The sequence below is a fragment of the Littorina saxatilis genome, linkage group LG2 (genome assembly GCF_037325665.1).
Source record: "Littorina saxatilis isolate snail1 linkage group LG2, US_GU_Lsax_2.0, whole genome shotgun sequence".
NCBI classification, from domain to species: domain Eukaryota; kingdom Metazoa; phylum Mollusca; class Gastropoda; order Littorinimorpha; family Littorinidae; genus Littorina; species Littorina saxatilis.
Genome location: NC_090246.1, coordinates 11,774,650 through 11,795,881, shown reverse-complemented (window position 1 = coordinate 11,795,881; position 21,232 = coordinate 11,774,650). Strand labels below are relative to the sequence as shown.

Sequence of the window (21,232 nt, the reverse complement as noted above, 5' to 3'; positions counted from 1 at the left end):
CGTCTACAGGAACAACCCACAGACAATCGCAGAACTCAAGCGAGCCATCACAACAACCATTCGCGGAATCTCGCAACAGGAGTGTGTGCGGGTGATTGATAACTTTGCGCGGCGAGTTCAAGTTTGCCTGAATCGGCGCGGAGGCCATTTGGAGCATGTTCTGTAGAATGAGCTATTTTTCGCGGCTGTATTTACTGTGCAAACAACACTAAATATGGCAAAAGTGTCACGTGATAATCAACCGTTTGGTTTCCGCGCTCACTGGAGCAGACGATTTTTTCTGTAACCAGTTGACAGTGATGCAACCATATATTACGGTCTCCTTCCGGCAGCAGTCCCAAAATTTCGACTTGTTTTGACCTTAGAACGATGTCTTTATCATAACTGTGAAGAACAGAACGGAGATCACTGTCGAAGTCGGCCAATCTGCAATCATTTTCGTCTCGCGAACACTGATCTCAAATTTAGAACCCAGGATTCTCCCTCCCCTTGGTCCAGCCCTGACATTGATTTGCTAAGGTGTGCGTTAATATAAATACCAATGGTTAGTGAGTTTGCATTCTTGTTTCAGTCTTAAGACGCAGTGACGCGATCGATCGGTTTATGTCACAAAAGCATAAATCCAATCAGACAAACCTTGTTGATCACAAGACACGGCAACAAATAAGACGATACATTAGCCTTATTTCGTTTCATACATTACCTTGACGATTTTGCGGAAGCGACTGATGGTCTGGTCGTCCAACCCTTCGTCCTTCTGACGTTTGAACGTCCTGAAGACGTCCCAGCTCTTCCATCGCGACCGACTCTCCACGCTATCTAAAGACGTCAGGCTGAAAAACAGACAAACGTCATGAGAGACATTATGACGTTTGTACGTCCTGAACACCTCCCAGCTCTTCATTCGTGACCGACTCTTCACACTATCCGATGACGTCAGACTGAAACACTCACATGCGTTATACGACACCTTCTGTTGTTTGTACGTCCTGAACTCATCCCAGCTCATCTATCGTGACCGACTCTCCACGCTATCTAATGACGTTAGGCTAAAACACTAACAATGATCATACTACAATCTATTATCTACCCTTTCAGGCGTTGCTGTTTCTGACGCCCGTACTAAATGCTATCCTGCCAAAAATTTTTCTTGACCAGGTGGACTGACAGACAAACAGCCAGACAAACATACAGACACTCAAACAGCTTGTAAACTGCTCCTACCCTCATCTGAAATTATAGAGCTCTCCTTCCTCTTTCGCTGAACACTATTCTGCCAGAAGATGTCCTCTGGTAGAACTGACGCACAGACAGACATACAGACAGACAGACACCCAGCGAGCCAGCCAGCCAACCAGCCAGACTATAAACTACTCCTGTCCCTCACCTGGTATTACTATCCCTGACGCCGTCACTCAGCCCTATCCTACCGGGGAAGGTCCTTCGCTTGAACGCCTCCACATCGCTGCTCTGTTCAGCTACATCGTCGCGGTCGCTGTGCTTGTAGTTCTCAGCGCTGCTGCTGTCGCTGGTGGCCCCGCCCTCCCCCGGCCCGTGTTCGAACCCCGGGTTGAGGAAACCGTTGGGCAAAGTGTGGCTCTTGTGTCGCTGGTTCAGGCGTTCTTTATACTCCATGGGTGTGGGGGGCGTGTGGCTGAGTTTGTGGCTGCTCTCCGGTAGGAGAACGGTGATGGGGCGATCTATCAGGGGCCCGTTGTTAGAGGTGCAAGGGATCTCACCCTGTTGTAACAAAGATGGCATTTTTATTTAAAGTGATGCTGATTATTTTGTGTTTTGGGGTCGTTCGTGGCTGTGGCTAATCTGTTAATTTTTTTTAATCTACACTACGATAATCCAAGTCTTCTTCATCTTCTTCTTTCCCCTTATGCTTATTTCTGTACTTTCGTACACCATTCCCCTCCCCCCCCCCCCCCCCACCTTCTGTATTACCACCCCCCTACCTTTTCTGTTTGTTTTTTGTTTGCACATAAGGTTTTTCTGTCTTAACAGATTTGCAGGAAAGTAGAGTCGTGAGTACATGTGATTCTTTGGTAACGCAGCTGTGATTGCAAGTAAGAGGGAGAAAGAGAGAGAGAGAGAGAGAATTGAATTGAATTGAATTGAATTGAACTTTATTTTACAAGGATTTAGATTTAAGGCTACGCCTTTTCTTACAATCTGTCCTGAGAGAGAGAGAGAGAGAGAGAGAGAGAGAGAGAGAGAGAGAGAGAGAGAGAGAGAGAGAGAGAGAGAGAGAGACAATGACAATGACAATTCTTTATTTAGAGAGAGAGAGAGAGAGAAAGAGAGAGAGAGAGAGAAAGAGAGAGAGAGAGAGAGAGAGAGAGAGAGAGAGAGAGAGAGAGAGAGAGAGAGAGAGAGAGAGAGGGGGTGGGGTGGGGGGAACAGTGATACTATTTACATCGAATGTCCCTGTGCACTCGAATAAAAGAGCCGTGAGCAAATGCTTGAGACGGTTCTACTTCAAGTCCGCTTATAACAAGTGCAAATTAATAGCATGCACTATAGCAACCACTCTGCATAGTTGAACATCGTCTAAGCATTTAGCTAATGAAACATACGTGGGAGGACGGAGAAAGCAATGAGCTTAGAGATGAGAAAGCGATATGCATTAGGGCGTGTTAGTATTTGACGTCCTCATATGATACACGAATATTCATGAATCTCACAGTAAATGGGGTCCTGATTTGGCCTATATGGTCCGCTGGACCCAAAAAGCAACAACTATCAAATCAAATCATATACATTAAATCACTGGAATTTTGGATACATTTTTGCAGTTACAAGAGTCTGGCGTAAAGAAAATAAATTAAACGCGATCGAATGCTTTGACAAATCGTGTTTACGTCTGAAGGTGCAAAATAGTATAACAAGCAAGAGAACATGAGGAAAATAAGATGAAGGTAGGCAGAAGGTAAAATGGCTGTAAATATATCAAATGTATTACACGTATTTTTTTCTTCATTGTAAACAAACACGCTTCACCAAAATAGAAACACAAACAAAAAACACCACCAACTAGTAAACACTGGATTAGGATCGAGCATCAAGGATCATTCCAAGTAAAGGTGAGGGTAGGGTGCTAATGATCCTACCAGCATTTCGTTAAAGCTCAGATGTTCCCGCCACCCGGCAACCGCAAGCATCTACCCGTCATCACTTCAGACGCATACCCGCGTGCAGGGGCGGAGATGTATCAAGCCAACATCCCTAGACTGAGTAAGCTGGGTTTGGGTGGAAAGTTTGTCTTCATCGGGACTGACATATCGTGACTGACACTAACGTTTCTTGACAGATGCGGCGGTAACATTCTGTGCACAAAATTAAATGTTAAAGATAAAGGACATTTCATACATTCCTAAATGAGTGCGTCTGTTCTTGATAGTGGTTTACACTCCATTGGATATGAGAGAAATACTAAATGAACAACAAGAACAACAAAAACAAAGAAGAATTAAAAAACAAACAAAAACAGAAAGTAGAATTTACAAAACGTTGAAATATAGACAAAACGAAACATTCACGAGTACATCGACCTAATGGTCTTGTAATGGACTGAAATACACATAATTATGAAAAGGAAAAAAACACATAACTTATAGGGCCTTTTATTCGATCTCTACATCAAAAATCGCAAAAGCGGATAAAACGGAATACTTTTGCGCACATTAAAATTGTATTTAATGAAAGTAAAAAGAAGCTAGAAAATACCACCGCAGAAACGGAAGTTCAACTTCAAGACAAATTAACTGAGAATCATATATCATATAAGGAGCAAAAATAACACCAGTTTTATTTTCCTGAAACACGTAGAGATTGCCAAAACTGTTATGTCAGCTTTACAAATGCCATCATGTCACAGTGTCGGATGACACAATATCGAGAGAAAACAGAAAGCGGCTGCTCGCAAAATGGTTACACCTTCGGGCCTCACAGAATCAAAAAAGAATAACAATAATTATATGTTCATAAGAATGCGTCCTCTTAACAAATCAACAATTCAATAAACTAGCCAAAGATCACAAAGCGTTGTAGAGTGAGTCTACAATCTGTGATTCGACTCGTCTAAAAAGACAGGCAAATAAAAATTAAACAGAGGACAGTCAGTGCTAAGAATGAGTAAAAGAACTTGCTGTGAGCCAAGAAAAGCAAAAGCACTGGTCTGCAAAGAATAAAAGAAAGCCAAGTAATGTTAACGTGTTAAAGTCGAGGCGATTAAACCGAAGTCGGTGATAGAAAAGGAGTTGATGGATTATTGATCTGACACTCACACTCACAGAGGGTATTAGTCACTACAGTAAGTCATGTCCTCCATCCCAAGAATGCCAACCAAGCCAGCGAGTAATCAAGGAACTAACACTTTTGGAAACTTCATCACCTAATAATGATCTAGTATAACTACTAACTACCAAAACCGCCCTGATATCACCCTTCGTGGTGGACTGGGCGTTAAGCAAACAAACAAACAAACAAACTAACTACCAAAACACTGATAACGGACCGATCCACACCCAAACAAACTCAAGATAGCACAAGAGGCAGAAACTTGCCGCAAACCAAAATTCTAAGATTTTACACCTCAAGATCATTTCTACCGAAAATCGAAGGAAACCTTAGAAGAGGAGGTTCTCACTTACTTCGCCATAGATCCTCCTGAGGCGTTCTGGTGTGTTGTTCATCTCATCATGCACTGCAGCGGGCAAGAAAACTGTCGCAACCCCGCTCAGTCCAAACTGTCGTCTGCTTATTGCTAAAACGCTGTATGGTGAGTATGTAAGTTACTTCCCTTGGTTGGTATTGGTAGGAAATTATGACTATTACAAAACCGGGCTAGTCTCTGCTTTTCTGAAGGGCTTTCTTTGTGATGATCTGTTCTCAAATGAATTGATATCCTGTATTCATTTTAAGACGATAAACACCCACATTGTTCAATATTTTTGATATCACTCCACTGAATGATGCAGGCTAAGTCCACCTTCTGTTGACGATTGTCTTCTCAAGTCAGTATAATGGACATACACAATCACTTACTGCAAACAAAAGAACAGTAATATCATCAAGAAATGTTGATTCAAACTGTTGTTTCTTCACTGACGTTACCACACTGGATGAATTCGGTCTGTCCTAAAACAGAGTTCATAGTTCTGGATTGTTATCCCAAGGAAATCACGGGACCACAGAACATACAAAGCAGAACCTTAATCACAACTTAAAAAAGCTCAATATGGTATCACTTTCCAATCTCTGCGTGTTGCCAGTGTTTGTACCCCGGGTGTATACAGAGAGGACGGTGGAACGGAAGGACCAGATAAGATGCGGTATGCTGCCGGCCAGCGAAAGATCGAGGCCAGTGAGTGAAGAGAGAGAGAGAAAAGCCCTAATTACAGAAGATATATTGACATAGAAAGCTGGCCATACCCACTTTCACCCACTCCTCCACCCACCACCCTCCTAGTCCACTCCTCTGTGCCATCACCAGTTGGTACTGCAGTCTACCTACCCGAGTACATTATTTTTGTCTACCCAGATATTCCCCGTCCCCCCTCCTCCTCTCTCACGCTCCTCCACTCCCCCTCACCATCATCCCACACATCACACCCCCTCACCTATCAGCCACCTAACCGTGAACTGTATCCTCACGTTTTGAAGGACAAGTTCAATTATGTACTGTACCGCCGACCTGTTCTGTTTAACGCTGACCTTTGGTTTGGCTGTGATTTTTCCCGATTCTTTCACACATTTTGCATCCGTGTATGATCTAGAGTTTCCTCAGTGTCACTGCGTGGGCAGCCAAACTGGTGCCTCTACTAAATCACGGGGGCTATTTGCTTAACAAAATGGCTAGATGTGTCTAATGCCCAGTTAACGTTAACTTGTGATCCCTTGCAAGCTGCAAGTACAACCGCGCCACCAATGAAACAAGGAAACGACATATATGCGAGGAGAACAAAATGGAAAGAAAAGACGTTAGAACAAGTAGGAAAGATAGAGGAAGAAATAAACCCATCAAAACACTGCTGGGTGGAAAGAGGCAACCGTGAAACCTTTTTTGAAACGTCTGTCTTACAAACATCCTTGGGCTTCGGAAGCAAGGGAGAGAAATCTCTTATAGATGGCGCTCCGACGGAAGCGGGGGACAAGGCTTCAAAGATGGTGACGAGGCTTTAACCTACACATAGGATGATAACGAAGGATTGCTAGCTTTCTTGCAAGGCCCACCCTTTGCAGAGTGTAATTGGAAACACAGGTATTCGTGTTTGTTAGCCCGAAGAAGTAGAGGACATCTCATACAACTGCTGTATGTATTACTTAGGTGGATGCTTTTACAACGATACTTTTTGATGACAAACGCCAATGATTCTGCCATTTTGTGGTTTTAAGACTTGTTCCGGCTTGTTGTTTGGTAGATTAAAGCGATGTTCGAAAGGTTATGGTTCAGTGTCGTGTATACTTAACTGTTTACTTACAGGTTGTTTAAATGTTCCGCATATACTTACCTATAACACGCCTAGTGTCAAGAAAGAATTGATCTTGAGCTCGTAAACTAATTTGCTTCCTGTCGCATAAATTCTGGATAAATTCCCAGAACTAAGGAAACGAAACATCAAATATTATCTTCACCGTAAAAGTCTCGTTCTTGAAGGTAAGCGTTAACAAGATACAACCGCATTTTCCTTTACGATACTGATAATGTCCATGATGATACTAACGACAAAAACGACGACGATGATGACAATGACGTGATGTCATGATACCAATCATCAGCATTTTTAAAGGCTGCCATATACGTAGCGTTCATTAATTAATTCATATTGTTTACATGTGCCAATAATGTTATAAAACTGTACCTAAGGGGATATAATAACGATTGGCTGTAGCTTTCGAACACTGAACAAATTATTTCAGTAGTGCAAAGTGGTGTTGATAGTGTCGAATGTAAACAGAACAGTCTCAAAGTGAAAGTGGATGTTTTCCGGAAATTGCGAAGTTAACAAGAATACAGAAAAGCGCGCTTTCCTGCTTAGCACAATACGCTACCGCGCTAATCTGGCGTGTCAATTTCACTACGTTTTGCACGTGGAAGGTGAGCGATTTCCTTCACGCGGGGATTGACGAAGCTGTACTGTCTGTGTTGACGGTCTTAAAATAGCCCAAGTCCTGGAGAACTGTTGCTAAACATAGCAATAAAAAATTAATTATTTCTCGTAATTGGTAAGGACTTCAAACCTAAAACTTTGCAGAAAGCTTAATTTATACATCCCCGCAACGATGGGAAAAGCCCTGGAAGTAATTAAACTAATTAAATAGGACTATATGTCAGCCTTCAATAACGTTTTCGATTTCGTTATCGTCTTTGGTTGCAACCATAAAATAATGCATCCGCAGAGGGTCACAGCTTGGTCTGGTAAAGTAACTGAGTAAATGTAACCTTTGACCTGCTCATTATTCTATACCGCCCATTTTCTAACCCGTGTTATCCTCCCTATCCTCTCATTCCCTCCCTTCCCGCTACCCCGGCTCAGCATCCCTTCTACTCTCCATCTATGTGTTTGTCTGTCTGTGTCTGACTGTAACAGGGCATGTGTATGTTTGTCAGCACATCTCTCTCTCTCTCTCTCTCTCTCTCTCTCTCTCTCTCTCTCTCTCTCTCTTTCTCTCTCTCTCCCCTCTCTCTCTCCCCGCTCTCTCTCTCTTACTCTCTCTCTCTATCTCTCTCTCCCTCTCTTTGTCTCTCTCTCTCTCTCCCTCTCTCCCTCTCTCTCTCTCTCTCTCTCTCTCTCTCTCTCTCTCTCTCTCTCTCTGTCGCGCCATTTCTCTCCCTCTGTCTCTGTCTGCCCGTTCGTCTGCATGTCTGCCTACCTGTCTGTCTAGCTCTCTGTCTTCCTATCTTTCCCTCCTATCTGTCCCTCCTTTCTTCCCTCTCCCCCCTCTCTCTCTCTCTCTCTCTCTCTCTCTCTCTCTCTCTCTCTCTCTCTCGCTCTCTCTTCCCCCTTTTAGTCTCTGACCCATTCATTGTTCTTGTTACCAATACAATGGGACATTTTACATGCAGGTAGTTTATGTGTGTGCTTCCAGTTGCACATCCTTGCAGCATGCATGATGTTGACACTGTAAGGCTGCAACTGCTTTCTTCACACTATTCTGCCAAGCGACAGAACGAGGTGGACATCTTAGAGGGCCCCAAAGGGTTTATAATCGTGATCGTGATTGGCGTTTTTTGACCTTTCTGTGACCGTGATTGCCGAAATTTCCATTTCTGTGATCGTGATGGGACTTTGTCCGTGATCCGTGATGACAAAAAAATCAAGTCTCGTGATCGTGATCGTCATTTGTTTTCGTGATCGTGATGGGCATTATTGCAAAGCATTTTATTTTCAACGTACATTTTTCACAGCTGTATCACTGTATGATCCTCTATTCGTCAAGGTGTTTGTGATCGTGAAAACAAAAATCAAGGTAACTGTGATCGTGAAAGCTAAAATTTCCCTTCCCGTGATCGTGATGATACCCCCCCTTTGGGGCCCTCATCTTACGGAAGATGTCATGTAGTCCTGTGAGGTTACCCTCATGGACATTCGGGCCGCTTTCTCACTGGGGAAAGTGAGCTGCCATACAGTATACGGCGCTACCCATTTTTGTCTTTTTCCTGCATGCGTGTATTCATGTTTCCAAGCCCTGAGACTGTCGCTGTGAACTTGGGTTCTTTATCGTGCGCATGCGTGCACACGGGGGTGTTCGGACACCGAGGAGCGTCTGCAAAGAGTTGACTCTGGGAAATAAATCCCTCGCCGAACCGTGGGGATCGAACCCACGCCGATAGCGACAACTGGTTTTGAAGCCAGCGACGCTACCGACTGAGCTATTTCCCCGCCCGTACGGTACAGGAATGTTGCAAATTTGCCAAAATGCGCATACAAGTTTCGGCAATTTCGGAAATATATAGCTTGTTGTTGATTCCAAATATGCTCATTATGTATTGTACCAATTAACGGTTGAATGAAACACTGTTGAAAACAAAACATCGGGCAGTCTTTAGCGTCACATTTTTCAAACTTTGAAAATGTTCAGTATTTCGACCAAAATGATTGCAAAGTTTACAGTGATTTGAAATACGTTTCGGAGTTTTGCAAACGCCAAATAACATGAGTGTACGTCTTTGGCTGCGTATGTGCCTGTGTGTGTGTGTGCGCGCGTGTGTGTGTGTGTGTGTGTGTGTGTGTGTGTGTGTGTGTGTGTGTTTATGTCTGCGTGTTCATTTCTGTTTCTGTGTGCATGTGTTCGTAGGCGTGAGTGTATGTCTTTGCCTGCGTCTCTGTGTACCGAACGCGCCCAGCTCTCCTTGTTCATACGGACATGCATGTTCTACAATGCCTTTTCAATGTTGTCATTGTTTGACGCCCAATCCTCAGCCATTTTCCCCAAGCTCCAAACTCAACAAATCAGCTGAACCAGTCATTGGAAGAAATATGTATCTCACCAGTGCTCCTTTTCCAACCCTCAGTAGTAATGACACTTACGCCCTGTGGTGTTGTGAAACGATAAAAATACCCAGCTGGGTGGGACCCAAGCACTGTTTCGGATTGGTTGACATATCAAACAAATATCAATTTCAACCAGTCTCACTCACCCAGCGCTTAGTTCTAACGTAGTTGGACACTTCCTCGTGCACACAACTCCTGGAATCTGAATGGGATGGCTTGTGTGGACTGCAGAAGTGAAAAGAGGGATATAAACACAGCGAGACATGTGGAACTTGTTTTAAAGAACGCACCAATATGTCAGTTTCGAGCTTGTGAAATGTCAAGAAGGTCTAGTTACTGTACTGCCGTGTACGTCAGTGTCGAACAGGTGATAGGCCTCTTTACCTCTTCAAACTAGGCTTACGTAAGAGTTGGATGATGTCACGAGTGTATGTTAACATTACGTGATTTTCTCCATCACTGCGCCGGTTTCCAACCCCCGCAAACCGCAATTTTTCCGCCGCCCAATGGGACTTCCCTTCCACACACTGACACAGACGCACAGAACCCCCCCCCCCCCCCATTCACACATATACTGACAGACACCGACACACAGACACATACACACATGCACGCACAAACGCACACACTCCACACACACACGCCCGTACACACGCCCGTATGCACACATGCACGCAAGCCATCATGCACGCACGCACGCACGCACGGACAGACGGACACACACACACACACACACACACACACACACACACACACACTCACACTCACACGCACAGCGTTTACTCATCGATACCAACCACAAAAAACATGACGGCACCAGAAAACAGCAGGTTTTTTTGTATCTCTCATGTCAGACCTGGAGACCCGCAATGAGCAAACACAAGGTGTGAAACAAAAAGTGTTGCGCGCAGTGACAACAAAAGCAGCAGTACAGAGCCAAGAAGACAATGACACGCCAAACATTGACTAGTTGCCCTGCGTGACCCTTCGCTTTGCTCACCCGAATGACCCCCGTGCTTCAAACACCGCCGACAATGAATGGAGAAATCCTTGACAAAAAGAGAAGTTTACAAACAGTGAGGGAGGAAGAGAGTGCGATAGTAGCTACGGTCATCAAGCCCCGGTGATGACCCTGGCTGAGCACGTTACACCCGAGCGCTTTTTTCTGGGTGTATTTACGTGGAATGAAATGAAGACAGACAGTGATTGGGACAGTCATAAGAAACACTTTCGTTAGGTTACATGCTTTGTGCGTTGACAACTTCCGAATAGTGGATTGTTATAGGCTTATTTTATGTGATGCCTTCTTCTTCTTCTTCTTCTTCGTTCATAGGCTGAAACTCCCACGTTCACTTATTTTTTTGCGCGAGTGGGTTTTTACGTATATGACCGTTTTAACCCCGCCATTCAGGCAGCCATACGTCGCTTTAGGGGGAAACATGCTGGGTATTTTCGTGTTTCTATAACCCACCGAACTCTGACATGGATTACAGAATCTTTTCCGTGCGCACTTGGTCTTGTGCTTGCGTGTACACAAGAAGGGGGGTAAGACAATAACAGATCTGTTTGGGACAACATCAATTTATTTTATTTATAAAATACAAAAGATAGCAAACATTTGGCGAAACAAGAAGTTTACATGAGTGGAAGAGGACCACTGAAACCGCTGCCATATAAGTCCTGGTAATGACTCAATCTGGGCACAATGTGTTCGAACCCTTTTTGGTTGGTCTGTCAATATAGACCGACAATGAATGAAAACAAAACCTTGCAGAACAAAAGAACGTTTCTAAACAGTGCCTTTGAAATAAAAAGCTGAGAGTTAGAAGCGGCGGCCATTAAGACCTAGCGAAGACCAATCTGGGTACATTTCGTTCGAGTACTTTTTGCTCGGGATGTATTCCCATACTGAACTGAACAGTTTATTTGAATTCAGTTTAACACAACTGGTTCAAAATATACCTGGGAAAGTTAAATATTAAGTGGAATGGGGCTCTGATTTAAAAACAATTAATTTAAAGTAGTTTCAACGATTTTTGCTTTAGCTGTCTTTGCTGATAAAAGATACAGAAGAATGCAGCCAGGCTGTTGAATTTTGGTAAGTGACCAAGTAATAGGATGGTCTTACCCCATGTACAAGTCTGGCCAGATCTGAGATGGTGAACATAATCGATTATGCGGGAAGAACTGTACCTTTAAAGACTAGGGAACCTTCAGTGCAGTCTAGGTCTTCGTTTACTCGCCGAAGTTCAAGAGACGCGGGGAAAGCTAATGAGTTCACAGACAATCCCCTCTCCTCCCACCTTCCCTCTGACATCCGTCCACCGACTTCTAAGTAGCGCCATCTTGATCCTTCTCACGCATGCATAGACGACTCTTCAACCGATGCAGAATCCGGATTCAGAACAGGTATCTCAAGTACCAATTTGCAGTGAATAAAAACACAAAGAAATGTTTCCCTATTTACATACAGCCTATTGACCAGATTTGTCTGATTCACAAGGAAGCTGTGGGACATAATCCGGATACAGGCGAGGCATCTTAAGTAGGCCTACAGATTCACGGCGAATCAACACAACCAAAACTCACACAAATGTTTTCAATAAAAAAAGAACTGATTTTCGAGTGTTAGCGTACTAAATTTAGTTGGGTCTCTTTGAGAGAAACTAAAGGGAGAAAATCCGGATACAGATCACGTTGCTTACCGCCCCTCCTAGGATGGCAAACACCCGTTTGGCTGTGTTGTGGTGGTTACTTCCGACCTCGGGTAGAAACAGAGAGTTATATGTGTCACCCAAACACCTTTCAGCTCACTTGCCTAACGTTTGCAGCCTCTGCTTCAGTAGGGGTGCGTTTCATGAAATGGTTCCCTCAATAAGAACACACTGAGAGCCTCGTTCCTGTTTCCTACATTAATTGTATTAATATTGTTGCTTTTTTGTACCCACAATCAAGCAGTAAAGTTGTATTGTATTGTATTGGACTGGACTGGACTGGATTGTATTGTATTGTATTGTATTGTATTGTATTCTATCGTATTCGCTTGAATTTGATTGGATTAGATTGGTTGGTAGTGTAGTTGTAGCCAGTACCGTATTTAAAACCGGTTTTTAATGTAGTAATGTGTGTTCACGGACACACATCAAAACCTAGTTAGGTTGTACGTTATATCTCTACGAAGTAAACGTCCGTGTTGCCATCTTGTTCAGTCCCGCCTTGTCAAAAAGACTTTTCTTTTTAAAAAAAAACCCAACTACGGTCACGAAATAGTAAAACCAAAAGTGTCATAAACAGGCCTGCAAGTGGCAAGCTAGAAGCAGAATGTTTAAGGTGATTTGAAATACGTTTTGCCGACGCTCAAACAACATGTGTGATTGTGTGTGTGTGAGTGTGTGTGTGTATGTGTGTGTGTTTGTGTGTGTGTGTGTGTGTGTGTGTGTGTGTATGTGTGTGTGTTTGTGTGTGTGTGTGTGTGTGTCTCTCTCTCTGTCTCTCTGTCTGTGTCTGTGCGTTTGTCTGTAAGTGTGTGAGTGTGTATGTGTGTGAGTGTGTGTGTGTGTGTGTGTGTGTGTGTGTGTGTGATTGTGTGTGTGTGTGCGTGAGTGTGTGTGTGTGTGTGTGTGTATGTGTGATTGTGTGTGTGCGTGTATGTGTGTGTGTGTGTGTGTGTGTGTGTGTGTGTGTGTGTGTGTGTGTGTGTGTGTGTGTGTGTGTGCGTCTGCCAGTACTATCTGTGTGTCTGTATGTCTGTTTGAGTCTGTGGGGAATTTAGTGTAGCTCACATGTTCAAGCTTTGCTCTATCTTACTTGCTAAATAACTGCATGATGGGAATACAAACAACACGGCGTCGTTTCTAAAGACGTTAGATTCGTTTAAGAAACCAACTGCGTGAAAATGACTGTACCAAATTATTCTGGATAAGTTTACACATCTAGGTACAAGTAAACACTTCAGTTGCTCTTGAGATCCATTCACACTCCCTTGCTGCGCCCCAAATAACCACGGCGTTTGAATTTCACGCCTGCTTATGATATACGTATAAGTACGCGTCATCTAGTAGAATTGTCACGTTCCAATGCGCATGACTAATCATAACAGTTCTTTGTTTGCTGAGTCACTACAAACCTTGCAAAGCTAACGCTATGCATTTATATTTATTTTACGAACTTCTGATTGAACAATTCGGAATCTGGTATCATGCGTAATTTCAACTATTGGTGAAAACAGAAGCATTTGATAATCTGTTGATAACCTTACGAAAATTAAAATCTTAATTTGAGTCCTTTCATAGGGTTGGAGTATGATGGTGAGAGAAATGGTTTGCCTAACAATTAGACCAAAGTTATTATTTTTGTATTGAAATTGAATAATTCACAGATATAATTGATGATACGCTGATATAGAGAGGTCGGTATCACCGTTTACCATATCAATGGTACTACATTTGTTTCACAGTTAATTTCGATCAAAATAATATTCGAAACGATTATGCGAGTAAGATGCCGCCGTGTTGTCTTCACACGTAACTGAGAATTTGCTGTTGAAAATCCAAGAGTATCATTCTTTGGAAGGACTCATGTTTTGAGTATTAAGCAAAAAGGGTCCCGGCCTAACCGCTAAAACATCACCTGGTCACCTTTAAAAATAGTCCTGGTTTACGTCAAATTATTCACATGGTGCCCTCAAATGACGATAAACTGACATGGCAATAGATAACTTGACTCTTTTTCGGTGCACTTACATTGTACAAACTAAACATATGATTATTTTGCTATCATTTTTGTCTTAAAGTCCCAATATTTCGACAGAATTACTATAAACGTCAGTTTACACAAAACCGTAGGATGTTATATGTTTCTTTTCTTTTCTTTCAGTTTTTCCCCCCTTCGCGTTCTTCTTGTTTTGCCGCTAATATTAGAAGCAGAGTTGATATGTCTGTACCAAAAGCCAAACGCAGAACCCCGGTTAAATAAGAAATTAAATCCACAGATGAAATGCCATCAATATTAAGTAACATAAACGAAAACAGGGTGGAAGTTTCTTTTAATCTTTTCACTAAGAAACGACGTCCAGTCGGACAGTGGCTCCATTTGGCAATCATAAGACAAAAACTGATGAAAGAAAACACCGATTGGTTGCCTTTTTTTTTAATCTTTATTTTTTTAAGTTTACTACAAACGTCTGCACAATATTGTTTGAAACCTTAGATTCTTGTTACAAACAGGTTATCTATCAGGTAAGGAAAAGAAGCAAGCAGAAGAATTGTAATTAAAAAACAACAACTTGCTGTAGTTTACATTTACAGATTATTTCATCTTACTTGTTTGATGTCTGCCTAATTAGAGACACGACACAAATTAAAAAAGAGAAGCTTTTGGGCGGAATTCAGGAGTTCAATAGTTTGCATTGCATTGTCTCTATAAGCGTCTTTCAAACTCATGCTGTAGCCGGGTCAGCTCAACCTACGAGGGCGTCCTTGTCGGAAAATGTGCAGACGTCGACTAATGTACAATGCACGTTTAAAGGCCACGCGTGCATAATTAGGATAGGCTACCGTCGGGCCCTTTGTTTAATGGGAAGTCAACAAAAATGTCGAACATCTAAAATACGGTGTATATGTCTGTGTTTGATTGACACAAAGGTTCATTTACTGGGTACAGCTGACTAGTTCTATGTTAATTCTTGGGCTAAACATAATCAAATTCTAGAGAACTACAAAGGTAGAACTTCGGCGAGCCATTTGAGATGAATCAGTGTTTCACTTTTTTTTCTCGAATCAACATTTAAATGACACTCAAAGGAAAACGAATTGAAAACCAGAAAAGCGATCGTTACTTACTTTTACAACTGGAATAAAAAACTAATCAAATAGGTTCATTATATGTACCTTCTCAATAATCCACGATACTTAAGCGTGTAAATCCCCCAAAAACAAGAAATTCCTCCGAGGTAGGAAAAACACCCCCGTTGGTCAAAGGGAAATAACCATTCTCACTGCCACCAACTGAGAAGGTTATTTCCCTTTGACCATTAATATGTCCCTCTATAAGTCCTTGTAGAATCTTAATCCACCAATAACTCCCTAACCGTGTGTTTGACTGGTCCCAATTTTTGTAAGGACCGTCTCAGGAATGTATAGAACCTGTTCACCAAGTTTGGTGACGATCGGTCCGTTCATTCTTGAGATCTATATGCGAACACAAACACACACACAAACAAACAAACAAACAAACACATCGACCGAATCCTATACACACCCCTATACCTGGGGTGTAATAATATAAGGCAGTCCGACAAAAGAGAACTGTGTACATAAGCTAATCGTGTTTGACTACATTAGGGATTTTTTTAAACTTCAATTTATGGGGATAAGTTTGAATTTTGGTTTCTTCAGTTGCATCAAAAGACTATAAGGCCAAAAAAAAAAAAAATAGGTGTGGTTACGGTAACATAGCCAAAAAATATAGGGTAGGAAGGTAGGCAATCACTTTTTTTTTAAAAACTTTTTTTTCTAATGTGTACAAATTAAACCTACTTGACAGGGAAATAAGTGTGCGACTCGGGCGCTTTCGCTTTCATTGCGTTTTCTGCACTCGTTTTCTTGTGTTTTTTTAATTTGTTTGACAAATGTAATAAAAAGTTATAGGGTCGGCCCCTAAAAATAGGGTAGGTCGGGTTACCGTAACCACACCTATTTTTTTTTTAGGCCTAAGCAATCATATCCTTTTTTAAAAGCACTGTTTATAAATAACCTTTTCTCGTGGCCTATCTGTGTGTGTTCCTTTCTCGCTCACATTCTCAGATCCTTTCATCCCTTCTCTATCGAAGAACCCCGGACCAAGGGACACCACTCCTGGCAACCCAAGATAAGGAAGATGGCGGACGTGTGCCATGGAGATGTGCCACGTGAAAGGAAAGGACCTTCAGTACAGTTAACGGGAGATTGAGACGACAGGCTTTGTCCTTTGATCTCAACTAGCAGCAAATTCACCTGTCCGAGAAATCACTCTTCGGTATGAAGTACAAAACCATGTTCAGCCGGCGATAGAAAGTTAAATAATAAAGAATGGACAACTGAGAAGACTGAAATTGTTACTGATGATTGAAACATTGATCAAGTGTTTTTCTGAAACAACCTCAACATGATACAATTTAGATAACTTCTACGAATGAAATAAATTAGGGGGACATAACTTTTTCTGACTCCTATCCTGATTCTAATAAGAATATAATAGCAATGATAATACTTATAGTAACAATACTATTACATTGTGATAAAAATAGTAAAAAAAAAGAGGATGTACACGACAACACACGCGCACACACATACGTGAAAGCCGGTTAGACAGACAAACACACTGCGTCAAAAAGTCTACTTTGACAGTCTACTAAAATCCATATGTATCGCTTGAGTGTGGATTTATAATGCCTTTTAGGTAAGAAACCGACCATGCAAAGGAACAGCAATAATCCTGGTAAGATAAACAAACCATAAGCGTTATTTTTGTAAACAAAAGTATGATTTTTTCAAGCTTTCCATAGGTCGTATACATGAAGTAATATTAACATTTGTACAGAGTAAAAGGCTGCGTTGGAGACCTTAATTTTGAGTGAAGCAATTGCACTATATTGCTGAACACATTTATAAAATACATATTATTTTAGCACATGACCTCATCATGTCCAATATATTTTCCGTAACACTAGTGGACATTAATTTCAAATAGTCGTCGTCAGAATTGTGACCCTCCACCACGAAATGAGTCGCATGTCACCTCACGCGGTTCTGCGCTAGGCATAATATAAGTCCGGGGAGTGTCTAGTCACAGTGTGAGGGTCACCATAGTCACAGGCTTATAACTCGAAAAGTGTTCACTCTTTTCTAAAAACGAATTTCACCACTGGATAGAGAATAAAAAAAAACTCTTTAAGAAAATGTAAAAATATGAAAATCATGAAAAGGTGACATGCGACTCATTCCGTGGTGGAGGGTCAGAATTTACATTCACCTGTGACATTGGGTGGGGTGGGGTTGGGTGGGAGCATTGAATGCACGATAATTATGAAGGCCGAGAGCGAGCCTTTTCTGAGACGTGATCACAAAACATGAATCAAGGGGTGAGCATGCATTATTACATGAATGAACTCTTATTTGTAGTTCGTGCTGTTCAACAGTATATTTCTGCAGTTCAAATAGAATTAGTGCTTGAGCCGGGGAAAAATTAAAAGGCTAGTCGTGTTTGTATTTTCAGAGATGAGATTCTTCCTACTTTTGGAGGAGTTCCTACCCATTTAAGTCATCAAGATATTCGCTTTCACAATAAAAAGTTTTACACGTTTTATTTACCGTGGAGAACAAAACAGCCGTAAAGTCACGTGTTCATCGATCATTACCTGTTTTTGAAAAGCCAGGGATGATATAATCAATGAAAATCTGTTGTTCTTTTAGTTCTAGTTTTAAAACTGTTTTACCCTTTTTCTGCCTGTTTGAGTAGTTTTCGCTCTAATCTCTTATTACAAAACAGAGGCTTCCATTACGAAACCGAAGACGGTTGTGAAATACTGATTTCAAGTAGCCGCCATTAAAATTGCATTCTCTGACGTAAGATGAAAAAGATTGAAATTACACATATAAAATCATCTTGTACAATCTCATCGCATAACATTGCGGTGAGCGTTTACCCATCGGACGAAGCAAACACTACCCTGGTTACCTAGCTGGGTAGCGGGTGTTAAAGTAAATCTATCCAAATGTTAGAATTGCGCGTACCCACATTCTCGGACCGGTATGCAAACCACGTACTAAACTGGACAAACAGAGAGCGCTAGGAAAAGTATCGGCACTTTTTACACAGCTAACGCTTACTAGCCCACTTGGATTAAGATCGTATCTTTGTATGTGTGCGCTTGAAATGATGTTACACACACAACTGTTGGATGTTATAAAAAACTGACCATCTTGCCTGGATTAAGTTTTTGACTACAGTTTGGTCAAACCGCTACTTGAAGACTAATGACTAGCTTTGCTTGTAGACCCAGTTTTCAAGAAGTTGTGGGTGTGTCTGAAAGGGTATCATTTATACGATAACAAACTGGATATACAGTTAACTCGTGAAAGGAGCATATTTCTTTCAGAGAAGAGATTTGAAGAAATTCGTTGTGCAGTACATGCGAGTACAGATTGAACGTGTTCAGTAACAACAGTGTTCTGAAGAGTTTAATAATAGAAATGAGAAAGAGGGCCAAAGACCTGCCGCTTACAACTCGCGAAACCACAAGTAAATGACCGATGAAGAATAAAAAGGGTTACCGTAGTTGACAGAAAGTTTAATTAAAGACAAAAGGAAACATTCACATGAATGATTTGTTTTGTTCTCCCATGTATTTACTTGTCTTATTGCTTCAGGGACTAGTCGAGAGCGTTCAAAAAAAAAAAAAAAAAAGAAGTAATAGATTAATAAATTAAAAATGAATGTAACTCCAAAATTCTCAAACACGTAAAAATTCCAACAATAAGAAAACATAACAAGAAAAAAATTCAATAATTTAATAAACAAACAAAGAAATCTATAAATAAAGTGTTCTACATAACTAAATAAACGAATGAATAAATAAATAGATAAATAACAGATTGATTGAAAGAATGAATGAATGAATGAATGAATTAAATAAAAAAATAAAAAAATAAACACTGAATAATCAATTTAAGTATGCTATCAAGTTTACGAAGGGAGCAATACTGAATGTTGGAAATGTACGTAGAAAAGGACTAGAATGACACCACAGATTCAAGACAGGATGTGAACGGTGATGAACGCACATTTTGCCAAGCTTATAAAACCTGTCGGATTGTTTTTTCTTTGTTTGCTTTTTGTTTGTTGTGAGGGGTTGGTTTTGGAAAACAAAAACAAAATACGAACAAACCAACAAACCAACAAACAGAAACAAAACCCCACAAAATATCAATACCGAAAACATCCCTAACATTTTAATGGCTTTGTTGTGTGTACATAGACGGACGATCCTAAATAGGTGAACCAATTTTGAAGCATCAGTGTACTGACACATCACACGACAGTGAAAACAAAACATCGTGAACTCAAAGGTCATCATTTAAACAGGGTCACAACGACACTGACTTACCTGAAATCCCAGGTGAAAAGTCAATGGAGTCTGTGTAATTACGGCCGCTAAACAAAGTCAGGTATTAACAGTGTTACGAACTTGGCGCCAAACCCGAAACGCAGTGGGGCCATCCTCACTCGCTCAGCCCTAATCCAATGAATCCAACATCAAAGGTTTGGTCACCTGGTACTCGTGCAAACTTCTCAACTTTCCTTTAGACCCTAGTGGACATCTCTCGAAACTGTCTAGACTATGGTTTGGAGTGGTCAGAATCTGGTGGTCATCCTACACAAGACTTGAGGTCAGTAAGATTGGCTTCAGAAAAGGACGTCCAGACTCCTGAAGTGAAGAAGGAGAAAAGCAGCTTCTTTGTGGTATCGCTCTCTGACAAGGAAGCGCATGCTTCACTGCTGTGTCCCCATACCCACATCAACGAACGAAAAGTGAAGGCGTTTCCGTTAAAATTAGCATTGGGCCACACTCGTGGCGGACCTTCATCAAACTTTGGGGAGTGTAAGCTGCATCAAACTCTTGTTCCCAACACCCCTGCACTATCGCGGCACCCTGATGACGAGCTGCGTTTTCGGCCTTGCCTGTCAACGCAGGCTCGTCTCAATGGAGAAGAGAAAGGCACCTCGGACACCTCACTCCCAGAATAGCTCAGTTTGATAGGTAAACTTTGGTACATAGAGATATACCTCCACGCCTAAAATTCTAGGGGAATCCTTTCTAATGTGTGTATTTTAGCCCCCGATTCGCATTGGCCTGTCGTTACGGGCCGTTTTCTTTTCAACTCCGCTTTTTGTGGGGGAGGGGTATGTATGGTGAGCAAGAGAAGGGGAATGACTGATGTGAACACATGTGCAGACCATGACAACAGCATCACGCACTGATGTTTAGGTCACTGTTGATACAGATGCCAAGAAGGTCTATATATATTTATAATAATGACTGAGCAATGTTCATACGCAGATGCAAACGGTATGCTCCCTCGCGCTCTGTTACGCATTTCTGGACGTTGTTATGCATTCGGTCTTATACGTATATCTCGTGTTTGGTAATTGTTTCTATTTCATTTCAATATCATGTCGGCGGTATGAATCGTACACGGTGATCTGTAGAAGTGGGACAATGGGCTAGGATGAGTAATGTAAGCTACCCGGCATAATCAACGACAGGATATACACGTTTCCAATCAGAGAAAAAAAATCAAAAAGGTAAACAAATCCAAAATAATATGGTGAGGTCACTAAACTTGATCTTTATTTAGTGACTAATCTCAAAACACAAATACATTATTTGATTATTGTCTTAAAGTGACAGCCTGAAAAAAGTATAGTCATGCCTATGATATTCTATTTATAAATCACAGCTTCGATCCGGTTCTACCAGACAGCGACCATTATGTCAAGTGACCGGCTGTGCCATCCGAAAACTATCTGGCATACCATCCTACCCCAAACACACACAAAATGACCACATATTATCTGTTATTCAACCTACCAATCGATTCTATTTATTGATACACCTTATCTTAATACCAGCAACCGTGACATACTTCATTGAATAGTCATTATTACTTAGTTAGTGGAAGAATCTTTTG

General features: G+C 41.6%; 1 protein-coding gene across 2 annotated transcripts in view; it reads right to left on the bottom strand.

The window, feature by feature from the left end:
- Positions 1-20,149, bottom strand: part of LOC138958203 (chitin synthase chs-2-like) — a 49,586-nt gene extending 29,437 nt beyond the window's left edge. The window contains exons 1-4 of one of the 2 annotated variants that reach the window (XM_070329293.1): positions 19,648-20,149; positions 4,659-5,051; positions 1,388-1,740; positions 704-833 (exon numbers count right to left, since the gene is read on the bottom strand). In XM_070329293.1, the coding sequence (XP_070185394.1) occupies positions 704-833; positions 1,388-1,740; positions 4,659-4,700 (525 nt within the window). In that variant the 5' untranslated portion in view covers positions 4,701-5,051; positions 19,648-20,149. The remainder of the gene's footprint in view (positions 1-703; positions 834-1,387; positions 1,741-4,658; positions 5,052-19,647) is intronic. The other variant, XM_070329294.1, reaches the window with a different exon arrangement.
- Positions 20,150-21,232: the final 1,083 nt, after the last annotated feature.